At 29.2% G+C, this 17148-nt stretch overlaps 1 protein-coding gene across 6 annotated transcripts; it reads right to left on the bottom strand.

Moving 5' to 3' along the window:
* Window positions 1-374: 374 nt before the first annotated feature.
* On the bottom strand, window positions 375-16599 carry LOC114169340 (cysteine-rich receptor-like protein kinase 10). 6 transcript variants are annotated; one of them, XM_085668924.1, is made up of 14 exons: window positions 16327-16598; window positions 14591-14720; window positions 14317-14432; window positions 14090-14209; window positions 12186-13002; window positions 5245-5295; window positions 4816-5137; window positions 3811-4099; window positions 2776-2892; window positions 2551-2684; window positions 2258-2471; window positions 1492-1729; window positions 1190-1340; window positions 379-1103 (listed from the first exon to the last, which is right to left on the bottom strand). In XM_085668924.1, the coding sequence occupies exons 7-14, from the start codon at window positions 4999-5001 to the stop codon at window positions 795-797; spliced, it is 1638 nt and encodes a 545-aa protein (XP_085525050.1). In that variant the 5' UTR covers window positions 5002-5137; window positions 5245-5295; window positions 12186-13002; window positions 14090-14209; window positions 14317-14432; window positions 14591-14720; window positions 16327-16598; the 3' UTR covers window positions 379-794. The 6 variants fall into 6 exon arrangements, with proteins under 6 accessions (XP_085525047.1, XP_085525045.1, XP_085525046.1 ...); XM_085668921.1 differs by having other exon boundaries at window positions 375-1103; window positions 4816-5295; window positions 14299-14432; window positions 16327-16599; XM_085668919.1 differs by having other exon boundaries at window positions 375-1103; window positions 4816-5295; window positions 16327-16599.
* Window positions 16600-17148: the final 549 nt, after the last annotated feature.

Here is a 17148-nt window from a genome sequence, read left to right as displayed (position 1 = left end):
GGCATTTTAATAGCTAACGATTATGATGCACGGATATGATACGTGTATCGGATACGACGTGTATCGGATACGACACGTATCCGATACTTCGATACATTTATTTTTAAAATAATAGGATATGATACATAATAAATATATAATATATGAATATTGAAAAGTGTACAATAATTATTAAAAACATAATAAATATATATTGTTATTGTGTGAATCCAAATTAAAACCTTGGTAGTTAATGTTAGTAACCAATTTATAAGAGAAACTATCTTAGTTACCAATTTAGAGATCAATTATAATTTTTTGAACTATTTTAGTTGACAATAATATGTTTAGTTTATAAATTGGTACCTAAATTGGTCCTTATAGTGACTAATTATTTCTTGTCACTAAAATTGGTCATTATTCAAAGATTTTCTTGTAATTTATTACGATTTCATACATTAGATACTTCATTGATAAGTATCGAGAAAGTATTCTAGAGTATCAGACACAAATGCGTGTCGAACACGAATACGTAACTTAATTTGAAATATCTGTGCATCATAATGGTCATGTCAGTGCAATTTTTGTTTTATATGTTGAGTTATAAGAATTCAAGATTGATTTTATAAAGGATCAACCTCAGGACCATGTAAAGGAATGATGAAATGAACATTTTTTTCTATCTTATATGCATAACCTACTCCTTTTATGATCAATATTCTTAATGTCACAGTTTCTCTCGTCTTAAAAACATCAAGTGCTCTGGTCTTAAATACAATGAATACATACTCCTGACTAACGGAAAATATTCCCTATTATCTTGCTAAAACGGTTGAGAATGTTACATCATTAATAGAAAGATTCTTGGAACTTCTTGAAGTTGATGCATCATCAGAGGTCAATCTTCCAACAGAATATGCAGGGTGATTGGGTTTTGGAAGGGTCATTGTGTCACTTCCTAGCATCAGAACAACCGTAGACATGGTTGGTCTATCTGCTGCATCTTGTTGAACACAAAGCAAACCAACGTGTATGCACTTCACAACGTCACTGGCTATGAAGGATTTTATCAGTGCTGGATCCATCAATTCCAAACATCTTCCTTCACACCATATGTTCCAAGCCTGCATGTAATTGTGATTTGTTAATGGTGTTAAGCACTAGTTAGTATGGTTCATTAACTCATGGATCAATATGAGAGAAAACTCACATATAAAAGAAGACTTTGGCCATGTTCTGATCGATGGAATCCACTGTTCTTTCTTCCACAAATGATTTCTAGGACAATAACTCCAAAGCTGAAAACATCAGATTTCACGGAAAATAATCCTTCCATGGCATACTCCGGAGCCATGTATCCACTGCAGGGAAGCAATACAACTTTGTTACTCCTCTTATACATTGAATGATCAATACATAACAAAAATCTCATTTTTCAAATGGTTAAGAGGTTAAAACTGCATCAGAAAAATCCTATTATTTGAAGCAGTGGTAGGTATTAGTAGAACTCACTAGGTGCCCACTACTCGTTTTGTATTTGCTTGGTTCTGTCCTATTTCAAAGGCCCTGGCCAATCCAAAATCTGATATTTTGGGATTCATCTCATGGTCTAATAGAACATTGCTACCTTTGAGATCTCTGTGAATTACTTTGAGTCGAGAGTCTTCATGAAGATATAAAATACCTTTTGCTATTCCATTGATAATGCTTAATCTTAGTTTCCAATCAAGTTGCTTTCTCTTCTCCATGCCTGACAACATCAAGAAAAATAAGATATCTCAAAAAAGAAAGAGCAGCATGCAAAGAGAAAAAAAAAAACTTAAGAGCTCAGCAAATACCAAAATAGTTATTATTGGACATAGCATGGAAGGAAAAACAACAGAATTACTATTTATATCAACCATTTTCAAGAGGTTCCCTATTTCCCCTTAGGAAATCTTATCATTATTGATTACAGTAAGATAACCTGAATTCAGTTTCACCTAATGAATAGAAATGAACTTTACCCCATAACTTTCTCTGGTATTATTATCATCATGAGTTCTTGCTCTTAGTCTTAAGAAAACACCAGTTACAAAAATCATATAGCAGATGTCTTATAAGCTAACAAATAAAATAATATACACTGTACTCAGTTCCACATTAACAATTTAAAGCCAATAGCCCCCGACTTGATTAATTTCCATAGACCATGATTAATTTGGAGCTAAGAAAATGCAGTAAAAACTACAAAAACTCATGAAAAATGTTATTCACTAAAACTATATGTAAAACATACCACCAAAGAGATGAGAGTCAAGGCTTGCATTACACATATACTCATATACAAGTATATTCTCATTTTCCTCTAAGCAGCATCCCAAAAGTCTCACGAGGTTACGATGTTGCAATTTGGCTATAAACATTACTTCATTCTTGAACTCCTGTGAGCCCTGACCAGAAAATTTTGAGAGCCTTTTCACTGCAATTTGCCTTCCATCTGGTAGAATTCCCTGAAAAAAGTTTCAACAAATGAGAATACATAGAAAAATGCCAAATGTAAAAAGAGTCTGTCATAAAAATCATTAATACCTTGTATACAGGGCCAAATCCACCTTCCCCTAATTTAGATTCTTCTGAAAAGTTATTAGTACTATGCAGAACTGCGATTAATGGGATTATAGGCAGATCTCCATTCAATTTTTCCTCATCAAACATCATCTTATCTACAATGACAAGTTTTTGAGTTCATATTTGAGTACCTCAAAGCAATCTTTTTAAAAAATCAAGCAAATGTTACTTAGTGCAGCAAATTACCTCTTCTTACTCTTTTCCTGTACCAGAAACAGTAGACACTGAAGCATAGTAGAACTACAGACCCCAACACACTAAAGGAAATGATCAAGTTTCTTGACTTAGTAGAACCTCCATTGCCTGGTATGGTATAAAAGATGAACAGATATATTTTTAATCTTTTACACATTATTCAGATTCATATTCTGCAAATAGAAAGAAAAGATAAATATACATTATCAAAAGTTCTACTTCACAATTTAACTGCCATATACATTCAACAGAGTCCAAATAAACAGGACAGCTATAAAAAGAATTAATTATGGCATAAAAAGAATTCATATTACACTTCCAAATATTATTAAAGGACACCAATGAAGATGAACTCATTAATGAAAAGAATTAACATAATAGAAAAAAAAAATTATTCACGACATATCAGTTCCATCAACGCACAAGCTATAAGATTTGGTGCGTCAAGTTTAATCTGTCCATTACATTAAAGGAAAAACCATATATTAGTAAGGAATAAAACATTAGAATCAGCCGTGACATATAAAAGGTAATCAAGGTTACCCTCTTCATTACCAATCTGTTTGAGTTTCGAACTACGCACATAATATCTTCTGTAATAAATCCACTCACATCCCAAGATTCTACCAAAACATTGCAACAACCAATTCTCTTTGTATAGTACACACACAAATAAAATCTTATATGAGAATAATTATTTAACATAAATTTTAAATTTAATTTTTATAAAAACAAATATTTTTTATGAATTTTAATTATAATATAAATTTTAAATTTTAAATTATTAATTTGTTATTACCAATTGTAGATATATAAAATAAAAATTTATCATATTCCATGAACTAGCTAAAATATTACAGTTAGATATATAATTTCTCCTAAAACTAAAATAAAATTAGTGTTTTTCCTTTGGGATCACTTTACACAAATAACCTAAAAGACCAAAATTAAAATCTAAATGTCTACCTTATTTCTTTCTAAAAGATAGTTTTAAACAATATAACAAAATTGAAAATAAACCCTAACCTGAAGTCTGGTAGAACTTCTCATCATCCATCCTGATGCCACAACTTGGACCAAAAATTGCCCACTGTGCATGTGTTGAACAACAATCTGGAAATATGTCTAATAATGCATGCAGACAATCACCACATTCATCATTTTTAATATCCCTATCACACTGCACCCAACCATATCTTTTCTCATTCTCAACCCAATCAAACTCTTCCACTGCCCAAAACTTCTTCGTCTCTACCGTTGCTTTCCATATCAAATCATTCATAGAATCCACAGCTTTCCTAGATTCGGATGAATGCTGTATTTGGATGCACACATTTAAGATACAAATTTGATTTTTAAGTGAATTAAAATATCACAACCTCAAAATGTTAAAAAATATAAAGGATTTCTAAAAAGCCAAAAAACTTCAGACTTTGAACTATGCAGATAAAGAAACACAATTACATTTACATTACTAAAAATTATTATATAACATGAAATTTTTCTTGCAAATTTGTTAAAAAAATTTGTAAGAAGATTTTTTCCTGTTAATTTTGTTAAAAATCTTAATTAGCAAGTAATTTTTTCGTGAGTATTATTTCCTACAAAATTATAAAATTCGTAAGTATTATTTACAAAATTTGTTGTGAAAACTGTTTTATACAAAATATTTTTTAAAAAATTATAAAATTCGTAAATATTGCTTACAAAATTTGTTATGAAAACTGTTTTATACAAAATATTTAAAAAAAAAATTGACAGCAATTTTCTGCAAATTTTTTTTCATAACAATTTACAAATATTTTCTACAAAAGAATTTTTAAAACAAAATTAACAGAAAATGTGATATTTTTTTAGTAGTATTAAAAGAAAAAAAAAAAGCTTTTATATAGAAAAGTGATTAATCAGACTTCTTTACCTTAAAAACCCTTGTATACTACACAATAATCATGTTTAGAAAAAAAAAAAAAAAAAAAAAACCATCTATCTTAAGCTATCTGAATTTTCATATTCCTTATACTGAAAAATTACCTTGATTATTCTGGGTCCTGTAATATTCCATGTTGGGGTTAAACTAACTTTGGCATTGAAACTTTGGTTTGAGTAACGGATGATGCATATATCATACCATATGATAGCTCTTACAGCGTTGGGACACCTCCGAGAGAGTTCACTGGCAGCAGTGGTGATGCAGAACTGGCAAAAATACCCTGTCATGTCGTATCTGCAGCTGTACAACCCATAGACATCATCATCATTGTTGTGGCTGTTGCTATTTACGGTGGTGAAGTTGTATCCATCGCTTTTGAATGAGTCTGTGGTTACCCATGAGAGAAGGCTTTCAACGTTGTTTCTGTATGAAGAGCTAACAAGAGTTGAATTCTCACAAAAATTGTACATGTAAATCGGTGGTTGACCACTTGCTGTGGTGAAAAGGAGGAACGTGAAACTAAGACTAACCCTAATAGGGCTCGTGAATGTCTCTGTTTTGATCCTCATCAAGCTTTGGTGCTGTATCAGAGAAGTGTAAGAAAAAGCAAGAACTGATATATAGCAGAAAAACTGTTATATATTATTATATATCTGTTATATTAGTTTGGTTATATCATGAAGACTTCTGTGGACAAGGTTCATAAAGTGAAGGTGAGACAGTGGTATGATTAATTTACAAGTCAATTTGCTAATGACATTAGTTGATTATTATTATTATATTATTATTTTATTTGAATACGTTGTTAATCTTTTGATGTGATAAGTTTTTTGTCCTTAACTTTTAGTGAATTTTGAAATTAGTTAATTTTAAAACTTTGAATCAATTTAGTCTGTCATCTTTTGATATACGTAAATTTTTAATCAAATTTTGTTAAATTTATTTGACATTTCAAATACGTTTCATAATAATATTTGATCTTAACATTAAAGCAAAAATGTGTCAAATAGCATAAACAACTCAAATACAATTCTAAGATGCGTACAAAACATCAAATAAATCCAACAAAATTTGATTAAAAGAACTAAATTCACGTATTTTAAAAGATGAATGACTAAATTGGTCCAAAGTTTTGAAATGGACTAATTCCAAAATTGACGGAAAGTTAAAGGACCAAAAACATATTTAATCCTTTGTTTTTTAACAATTAGAGATATTAAGAGGATAATAATATTTTGGCAACTTTTTCTTACAATACGAGGTGATATCTTTTAAGTGAATTTAGAATATAAGAAAATGAAAAATTAGTTAAAAAATACCATCTTAAATTATAAAAGAAAGTTGTCAAAATTTAATTGTTAAAAAATATTTTTTTTAATAAAAATATAACACCGAAGAGTTTTGGGATTTTATAAAACATTGTTATCCTAACATTTGGAACAAACATTTGTATAAAGATAGACTATGTAGTACTTTTCAAACGATTCGTAAGGATCAGTTTAATTTATAGTTGAAGTCAGTGTAGTGGTATTAAAATAATAAACTTTTGTATTATTGTGTGTAAACAAGACTTGTCAAGTTTGAATTAGTGTAATTAAATTAATTAACTTATCTGACACGCGACCAACGGCTTGATTATTGAATGGATCATTCTTCATGTGTGATGCATTTACATTTTCCTAATGAGAGTGTTTGATTTGAATGCTGTGTTGGATTGTAGCTTAAAAGGAAGAGAGACTATTGGGCGTTTACTTTAACAAATTTGCACTGGTCAAGTAAAAAATATCAGCAACACACATTTTTCTAAGCACCGATCAGATGAGTCAAATTCGCGTGTTGTTCTAATTTGACCTTTTTGGTACGTTTTGTATTTCTAAATTCACAGCCCTTGTAATTAACATTCATCAAAATAACTTTTTCCGACTAAATTATAGTGTCTTTTAGTTTTGGTCTACAAAATAAATTTACGGACTTTTTTATTTGGAGAAGTTTAAATAATTTTTTATCCTCAAATAAATTATCAAATTCTGTACTTGATTTCTCATAATTTTGTTTTGTCAAGTATGTTTTAGTTGAGAGTAAAATTGAAATTCAAAATTTTGATATATTTCAATTTTTGAATTTTAAAAATAAATAGATAGTCTTTTTAATTTAAATACGTTAAATTTATTTGATTTATCATATATATTTTATATTAGTATTTAAATTGTTTACACTGTTTAATATATTCTCATTTTAATATTTGAGAAAAACGAGTTTAACATGTCAAAAATTTTAACATAATTAAACTAAAATAACTGTATACATTCATGTTTTAAAAAAATTAAATATAAAAAAATTTATTTTCACGGCAAAAATTAAATACTTTTAATTTATCTTTTATTTTTTTATATTGGGGTCCACCCACTATGGTGGTCCAAGTGAGTAAAACTTTAACTATTTTATGTAAGTTTATTATTTACTTGATTTAATGTTTGTGTCATGTGTGTGTTTGTTGTGTGGTGTTTAAAATTTTTTGTGGATATATGGGTGGACCGTTCGTTGAAGAATTAAAATAGTATTATTTTTTAAACATGTCTTTTTTCTGTCTCTTTTTTTTCTTTGGAAGTATAAGCAGTTTCTTCGTGCAACTCCATACCTTTCACATAGAATTATGAAATGATCTATTTGCTTTTATTTTTACTTTCTAAATACTTCATTGATTTATGTTTTTATATTAAAATTTTAAATAAATATTCAAATTTTTTTAGTCTCAATTAAATCCATATTTTTTAAAATACATAACAATTAAATCTAATTCGTTAGTACAACGTTAACATGTGTCATGTGTCAGCTCTTTATTTTTTTATTTATTTTTAATTTTATTTTTAAAAATTATTTATAACACATGTCACGCGTCAAGTCAGTATGATAACACATGTCAAGTAATTATCTGAATATCAATTTAGTTCATATATTTATTAGAAAATGCAAAGTTCAAGTTTTTCTATGAAGAATAGAAATCCAAATGGTGTTATTTTAAATGTGGGAGGTGTTGAAGTAGTTGGAGAGGCTAATAGTGATGAGGATGAAATAGTTAGAAAAGGTAGCAGTGATGAGGAGGATGAAGACAACCCTGTTGTGTTTGATGACAGTGAGGAGCAGAGACCTATAGCAAGTGATGATGGCTTTATTGATGTAGATGAACTAGTAGTTAATTTCAATAAGCCAAAAAAATTGAAAAGAAAAAGGGAAAGGGAAAGGAAAAGGTGATAGATAGTAAATTGGGAAGACTATCACATGTTCAAGGTGATGAAGACAATGAAATTGAAGTTAAAGACATTGATTTGTCATATATGTGAAACTGAATACTCTGATATTGAAGATTTTGAAAGTAAAGCACAACCATGGAAGGTCTTTCCACAACAAAAATAATGTGAGGTTGCAAAGAAGTTAAGATCTTCCAAAAAGGTAAAGTTAAGTTAGATAATGGCATATCTAAGAACATTCTTAATATAGGAGACAGTCGCACTGAAATCAACTATGGTTTTAACTTCTAATAAACATACAAGACAACTGTTTCCACCAGAACAAGGAAGTCACCTAGTTATCCAGAGCCTTCTAATTTTAAAAACTTTAAACCTACAACAACCCTACATCAACTTTTGCATTGCAGGTTCTCAATAATACTAAACTGGATTAGTTTTCTTAGGCTTGTTTCTTTTTCGAGATTGGAAGCTCCAGAAAAATGCATTCCAGAACATAATAACAAATTTGTAAATATCTCGAAGAAAAACCTGAGCAAACCTACACTCAGACATGACCTGAGTGCATATATAACCCGACAGTTTAAGTATCAAATAATACAAAATCAATGTAATAAATCCACTCACATCTCAAGAATCTACCAAAATATTATTATTTCTATACATATACATAAAGAATAAAAACCACTGATCAATGTATTCTAAAGTTACTCTTCTTTAAAGTTCGTCTTATATAAACATTTTACCAAACACCTTAAAGGCATAATGAACTTAAAACATAAATTTACATGCTACCCTGTAAAATAGTTACTCCGATCATACGACTCAGGACAAAATATCTAATTTATTTCTATAGAAAGCCCAAGTCGACGGATCCCCTGTAAATACTATGAAAATCCTAGTACAAGGGACAAACTAAAATTTGGCTTAGAGTCATTTGAACTTTAAATGAGTACATGCACATTGAAATTTTACTTCCACCCCCTTTTTTTATTTTATGCTTCATGTTTAAAATATTATAAAGGGCATATGAAGTGGGACCATAATAGTATGACACCGTCACTTTTTTTACTTTCATTTAACAATCATAAACATTATTATTTTAAATTTTATAGGACTTCCAAATCTCAACACTTGGCTAGAACCACCCGAGAAGTGATTACCGGAAATACAATAGTGACCATGTCAAGGAAAGATTAGGAACAAGCTCAATTGTATATTTTACACAATGACAGTCTTTTGTATGAGATATCATATGATGATCCAATAAAAGATGATATCTTGTATAGGAGAGATGACCATGATGAAGGGATTTGGACAAATCCATCATTTTGTGTCAATAAGAAACATAAGCATTTAAATTTGACTAGAAAGAGGAAAATGTTGGTTTACACATGAACTTATTCAAATTATTAGGTTTCATGGAATGCAAATAGTCAACCAATTGAACCCAGTGGGACAAAATTCATTAGTTATCTTGGGAGAAGTTATTAATTAAGCATGACTAGGTGCAACTACAATTTTTATATATATAAGGTACAATATAATACTTTTTATCATTAGCTTATATTTGATTAGTAGCCCTTATGATATTACTAATATAGAACAACTAATTTTCCTTTCATAAGGTACCTATACCAAACTTTCATTAAGCCAAATCATAAAGAGTTCTTTTTATCACCCAAACATGAACTATCAATGAAAGAGAAAATGCAAAAATTAGTTAGTATTTTAGTTCATAATGGGGTGATTGATAAAGAAACTTATTAGTCAACCCATTATCAACAAACTTTCCACCACCCCATTATCAAAAAAATACCGAGTAATTTTTGCATTCTCTCTTACGTTCTTAGTTGTGTTATTATTTGAGGTGACGAAAAGAAGAATTCTTTATGATTTGACTTAATAAAAGTTTGATATAAGTATGTTATGGAAGAAAATTAGTTGTTCTATAAAACTAATATCATTATAGCTATTAATCAAAGATTAAAGTTATTAATAAATAGTATATTGTACCTAATATATGTAAAAATTATAGTTGTACTTAGCCATGCATACTCAATAATTTCTCCACTAATTCATGCATTAATGATTTCTTATTGTTCATCTAGTCCAAATATGCTTTTTTTTTTCCATTTTGTATTGGGAAAAATAACTTTGTATGCTTTAATTTCATGTATGAAGACAATAGTTGCACCATTCAAAAAGATTGGGATGAATCACTTTACAAGCACTATGTTGAATAGCCATTTTTCCTTGGCATTTTCTTTTAGGAGTCATATATTCATTTGTATTATTGTTTTTTTTTTCTTTTTAGATAGAGTGAAATCCTAAAACATTGTCAATTAAACAAGTTATATAAGATAAAATATTTTCATAAATAATTATGAATTAATATTATAAACATATCATATCAACATGTACTAGATTGATTGGACAAAGAAAATGTATCTATTGTTTCTATTGTCATTGTGTCATCATCAACATTAGGTATATGCAACAACACATTTGGCTCCACAAGAATATCTAGACTAACTTTTACATGTTCATCATTACATATAGATCTACCATGCAATGTATCACTTTTATGCAATTTCCTACGGCCAACCAAGCAAAGCAAAGTACTGGTGATGATACAAATAATTTATAACTTGAGAACCCCTACGCTATAAAATATAATTTTAAGATAAAATATTTAAACTGAATGTAAAGAGTTATTACAAATTTAAAGTAAGCAAGTTACACTAATATTAAATCTAATATTTAAAATCTAATTATAAGAGAAAATCTAATGTGAGTAAATATGAAAAGTTATAACAAATTTAAAATAATCAAATTAAACTAATATTGAAGTTTATGTAGAAAAGTTAATTACCTCAATAAAACTATTTGATGAAATTGTGCAATTCTTTTTGTCACTATTGACACCAATATCAAATTGTTATATATTATTTGATGTGTCATTTTTCTAAAGTGAAATAATATTAATCTCTATCTATACCATTCATTTTTGTCATATGTTTCATTTGAGCTTCTTAGTATGTATAATGCTTTTTGGGTGGAAAATAATTTGTGATTAATTCCAAATTTCATTGCCCTAACACGACCAACATACTCTAAGAGACATAATGACCAACATACTCTAGGAGACAATGCTTGAGCAAGAATGTCTAAATAAGCATTACTCATCTCTTTTGAATGTATAGTTTGTGATAATATTACCTAAAATAATAAAAACTATCACACTTATTCTCATATCATACACACATATATAATTATTATATATTACTTACACATTTGTTCCAAACTTGTTGAACATCTTAATTTTCATTTTGCCCGACCTTGCTCACACGAGCATGCTTCCACAATTCTTGACACAAAACACTACTAACATTTGATCCCAATTTCTTTATCTAATTCTTAAAAAAAAACAATCATACTAGTTAGAAATCAATATCAACAAGTTGTATATTATTTATTTATATATAGACTTGCCATTTTTTGTTCTAGGCGTGCATACATGTTACTTTAGCCCCTATAATGACAATTAGAGTGTAATACTTTTTCCTTATTTTTTAGGGTTTTTTCTATATAAAAAGATAGTAAACAAATTATAAGTAGAGGAATTAAAGAATAAATAGGTTGTATTTGAATATTATAGATTACCTAGAAACTTGTATTCATACGTTTTGCAACAAACTTTCTTCAAATATCTTCACTAATCATTGATGTATACTTATCACAAAGTTGAGTAAGAGGATGATCTAAATAATTTTCATTCTCATCCTTTAGATAAGTATTAGCAAAGTTAGTTCTAAAATTCATAAGCAACTTACGTTCCACCTTTAATACATAATGTGGAAAGATGTACCAACATTAAAAGTTAGTTGTCAAAAAATAATATATTAGAAGAAGTATGCTAACCATAACACACACTTTTGACATAAGTAAATATAATTAGTATATTTTACTTGTATATCATTCCGAAAAATGTCCTTATAGGAACTCAAAGTCGAATCTTTCTAATTATCACACATTATAGGAACATTAGATTGAACAATGGATCCAAGATAACTAATCAATTTTGTGTCTCCGTGTTCAATTGGTTGACCTTTGGCATTCCGTGAAGCATAATAATATATGAATAAGTACATATTAATTTTCAAGAAAGTAACATATCTAAGATACCAAAGCATAAAATATGTACATTTCATTTAAATTTTTACCTTCACTTCTAGCTCGAATAATTTTCCTCATAATCACTACACCTTTCTTCCGGTTTGCTTCCTCAGGAGGAAGATCATCATCTTGACTAGGAGATGTCATTTACTTGGAAGAAAAAGAGATTTCACAAAACAGATTTCACAAAACAAGGTTAGCATCGGCAAAATGTGACAGATATACAAATAAAAAGTTATAAATGCAACAAAAGAAAAAAAAAACATGTGTAAACCAACCTTTCCCTCTTTCTAGTTAAATTTAAATGCTCAGGTTTCTTATTGACTGAAAGTGATTAAAGAATAATAAAGATCTTAATATAGTAAGTTTTCTAAAAGAACACAATACATCCATATTAGATTTGTAAGTTTTAGACAGCCACCACAATACCATGTAAATCCAATATTTAGGACCCTTTTATAGGACACAAACAAGTAGCTAATTAGCATCATGACATGCTAGGCATCAACAATAAAATATGCCACAATTAAAAAAGATGTTCTCAACAAATTACAATTACAAACAAATACAAAGTAATAAAGTAACCCAGCCAAAACATATTTGAATTAACATTATAGCAATTCAGAAACAGCTAGAAAAAATATATCAATGATAACAAAAAAATGATACCTTTACTGTTTGCCACATATGCCTATTTAAAATGATACCTTGACTACTTGCCACAAACATATTTTATTCGTGATAACTATATTACATCTCGACACATTTATTATGGTTGAGTTACAAAGGCTTACTAGCTATCCACCTGCGAAATATGGCATAACCTTCATCAGGCTTGTACTCAAGTGCTGTGTGTGCTCAACCCTATAAGCAATTATGATATGATTAATAACTTATAATAGATAAATATTTGGTTTAGTAGAATAAATATTTATATATTTTATTTTTAATATAACAAAAAAATACAATCTTAATAAGAAAAATATAATTCTATTAATTTTATTTAAATTTCATGTAACATTGTAATATAAGGAAAGAACAGTTAAAATATCAAAAATGGATGCTGCTATTACAGTTGCAAATGTCATTTGATTTGAGTATGTTCTTGTGTATCTGCGTGGAATACAAATTATTCACAAATATTAGCGAGATGATATGTTCTTTATATGAAGTAAAACACTCTAATAGGGTGGAAAGGTTTGGATTTCATTTTAATTTACCGTGAGAGGAAAAAAAAAAAAAAAGGTGTATCACCTTTTCTATAACTTTTTTTTCCGTTAGTATAATAGTAAATACTGTTTACAATAAAAAAAAAGAAGTAAAGATTGCTTTTTAAGTGTATACAATATTAATTTCACCAAACTCATAACTTCACTCTTGGTTATATTTAGGATATATCATACTATACAGGTGGTTGGTGTAAAGTATTATCAGAACATGTATGCATAAATACACAAATAGATTTTTATTAAAAGTCGGCCCTTCAAAAATGCATAATACAACAATTGTAGGAAGAGAGTATGCATGTGTGTTTCTATATATTCTTTTCGGTTTTTTTTGATAGATATCTATACTAGGATTAGATAAGATAAAATGTTGTACATCATCACCCTTAGTAAGAGTTCTCTTTTTTGATTAAAAGATTATTTCACTCAAAACAAGAAAGTGGGTCTATTAATGTCAAGAAATTCACACCTAAAAAATAAATTATTAAAACTTAAAATAAATTGAAAATGAATAAAAATCAATAAGATAAATAATATATAAATAAAATTATTTTAATATTTTAAATTGAAAATATAAAATTTTCCAACTTACACTAGCCTCAAATCTCCCTAATCTTTAATCTCAAACATACGAATTCATATTAAAGACCGACCTGCTATATAGTTTTGCATCTAAAATCAGTAACCATTTATCATATTAATTAACGCTAATGTTTGATTCTCACCCTGCAACTTGGTCTTTTAGAAGCGCCATGGCCTCCAATCTTGTACAATGGAGTAATTCAGAGCTCTGATCCATGCTTGAGTCAACATGAAAGGAACAACTGCATCATGATCTTCACTGCCTACAAAACACCAAACATCCTTCACAATCTTCAAACACAAAAATATATATAACTTTTCAAAACAAAGTATATGAAACTACATATATTACTTTTCAAAACAATTTCACCTATATATTAGAGAACGATATCCTTTCGCACTGAGATTTACATGATACGCAAAGCTACTAGAGATCTCATGCCCAAACTCACTAGTCCAACAACGTTCCCATTTGCCCTTTGTTCCCTGCAATCAAGATACAAAACATTACGAAGATTATTTATATATTTAATCAAATCAAGATTATTTGTTCCCTGCAATCAAAATTAAGTGTTCATACACTTCTGCTCGATTACTCTAACTACACTTGTTACAATTCTTGTACAAACATGAAATTTGATCACCTTTTGTTGCATTACTAAATGCAAAGTCGAGAAACTTGTTTAAACCATCTAAGTACCGGCCAAAAGATCTTGGTTGATACATCCAAATCTTGTCCATGACTTTGGTTTTCTCATTAAAATGTCAAAAAACCTATCAAAACATAGAAAAAAAAAGGATTAAAATTCAAACAAAATAATTAGAGAAGAAAGTTTATTACATATATTGCATAAATTAATAAAAGTAAATATTAAGATACGCAATAAATAATATAATAATTTATAATAATGTTTTGAAAAAAATTATGTGCAGTGTAAAATTATAACAAGTTACCAACATTTTATCGATTAAGATGTAACAGTATTTGCACTTTCAGACATTTATAAATGGAAAACATGAAACCATAAATATAACTAATGGACTCTCAAGAGAAAATAGTGATACAGTTGTTATTTATTCTACACAGAACAGACACCATTGAAATTAGGTAGTGTTGCTTGGTTGCTTTGGAGGTGGCACCATGCCACTTTTATTCGGTTGTGCAGCAGAGTCACTGCAAAACCAGCAAGTAGAAGCAAACAAACACAAAAATCCAAGGGGAAGCTTGCGGATAGCAAGCTTTGGATTAGATTAAACGGATCAGACTCTAAAAGCTTTATATGTCTTATGGTTCAACTCATAAGAAATTTAAAGATCATAGTGAGCTTGAAAAGGATTGGTCTACTAAGTAAAAGTGGAAGACAATGTAAATATATTACATCCGATGAGTTTCTGTTTCAATCTACCCGTCCTACAATTTCAAGTACAGTATCTAAGTGTTTCTTCTAATCTGAAACTTTTTCTGCCTTAAATTGACCGGTTTAAGTGTTTTTTCACTCTTATGTTATTAAAATGCATAGTGGGGAGCAACTACTCCACTTTTGTCTAGCCTCATTGGAATGAAGTGTACTGTAGGCAACTTGCCACAGATTAAACAATCTCGGGCCCTTTTACTATTCTACACGAAGACACTTCTTGCCTCACTTTCTTGTGACACAAATCTAGCTAACGGAAAAATTACCTTTAGTCTCAATCGTATTCATCACAGAAACATGCTTACATCCAATCCAATAATTTACTTTACTCTAATGGTATGTTTCATTATACATAAGAGAAGATTCACCCCTGTTTGATTCAAAATTTTTTTCATGAATTGGAGAAGGAATTTTGTCAAAAACTAACTGGATTGATTTACCCAAAACATCCTATCAACCATCAAGGTACAAGGAATGAGAGAGACCAATAGGACAGCATCAACAGTAAAAACTTTTTTATAATTTTCATAAAAAATGAGAGTGCTTTCAGAAACACCTCCTCCAAGCAATGATCTTCTATAAGAACTTCCCATACTTGGCGTAATTTTCAAAATTCACCATCCATGGCTATTGTGTGCTTTTGAAATCACCCTTGTCTTTTTCCAATTCATTTCAGAAGCAGAATGAGGAGAATAACGTCACTTTGCAACAACGATATTGTAGACATTATTAACAACCAGCTAGTTTACTTAATTTCCAGTTGGGACATTGGAAACAGACACAGAGGGTTGTTAATGTGTGCAATCCTACCAAAACATTGAAAACACACAGGTTGCAACAACGAGGTCCTTAGCTCGAGAGTGCTAAGTTTCTTATTTTTCACAGTTCAGTACAGAGCGGCGGTGAAGAGCACATGAGGGGCCGAGAAATATAAAATATATTTTAAAATATAAAAAGCCGCTAACCTAGTTTGCTGCTGTGCCAGACCAGCGGCGGTGAAGAACACGTCAGGGACGGTGAAGAACACATCAGAGGCGGTGAAGAACACATCAGCGGCAGGAAGCTGATCAGCGGCGGCACTGAGCAGATCCACGACGGAGGCTAGGAAACAATGGAGTGGCGGCGTGCGGAGAAGATGAGGACAAATGACGAACGAAAGAGATTTGGAACGATGAGGAGAAACGACGTTGAAGTTGAGATTTGGCATTAGATTTCGAAATTCAAAATCCATGTGTCAGACTGTGACCCTACAATAGAGAAGAAATAAAAATTTTAATAAAATATAACAAAAAAATAATAAATATCTAAAGTTATATATTATGTTATCATCAGATATCAGAGAATTTTTTTTTCAACGATTATTTATTTTTAATTTATACTTTACATAATTATTATTTATTTACTTTTTATAAATCAACATTTATTTTTACATATCTTTCATAAAATTATTTTAATAGTTATTTCTTTTAAATCACTAACAATTATTTTTCTATTTATTTCAATTTACTTTAAAAACAAATTATTTTATTTTATTTATTAATTTAATAATATTATATTATCATTAGTTATTAATATAATATTATATATATATATATATATAATAATCTTTTATTTTCTAACGTTAGGTAACGTTAATTTTTTTTTTCAGACCGTTAACGTTAATTTTAATGTTACCATATATAATATTAGTATTTTTGCAAACGTAAAATACTGAAAACAACAGACGTTATAAGGACTTTTTATGTTAGTGCACTTAGACCATAACACTATGTTCCCAAAGGCGATTT

The sequence above is a fragment of the Vigna unguiculata genome, chromosome 11 (genome assembly GCF_037176805.1).
Source record: "Vigna unguiculata cultivar grain cowpea cultivar isolate G323 ecotype 2 chromosome 11, ASM3717680v1, whole genome shotgun sequence".
Lineage (NCBI taxonomy): Eukaryota > Viridiplantae > Streptophyta > Magnoliopsida > Fabales > Fabaceae > Vigna > Vigna unguiculata.
This window is presented reverse-complemented; position numbering and strand designations above follow the sequence as displayed.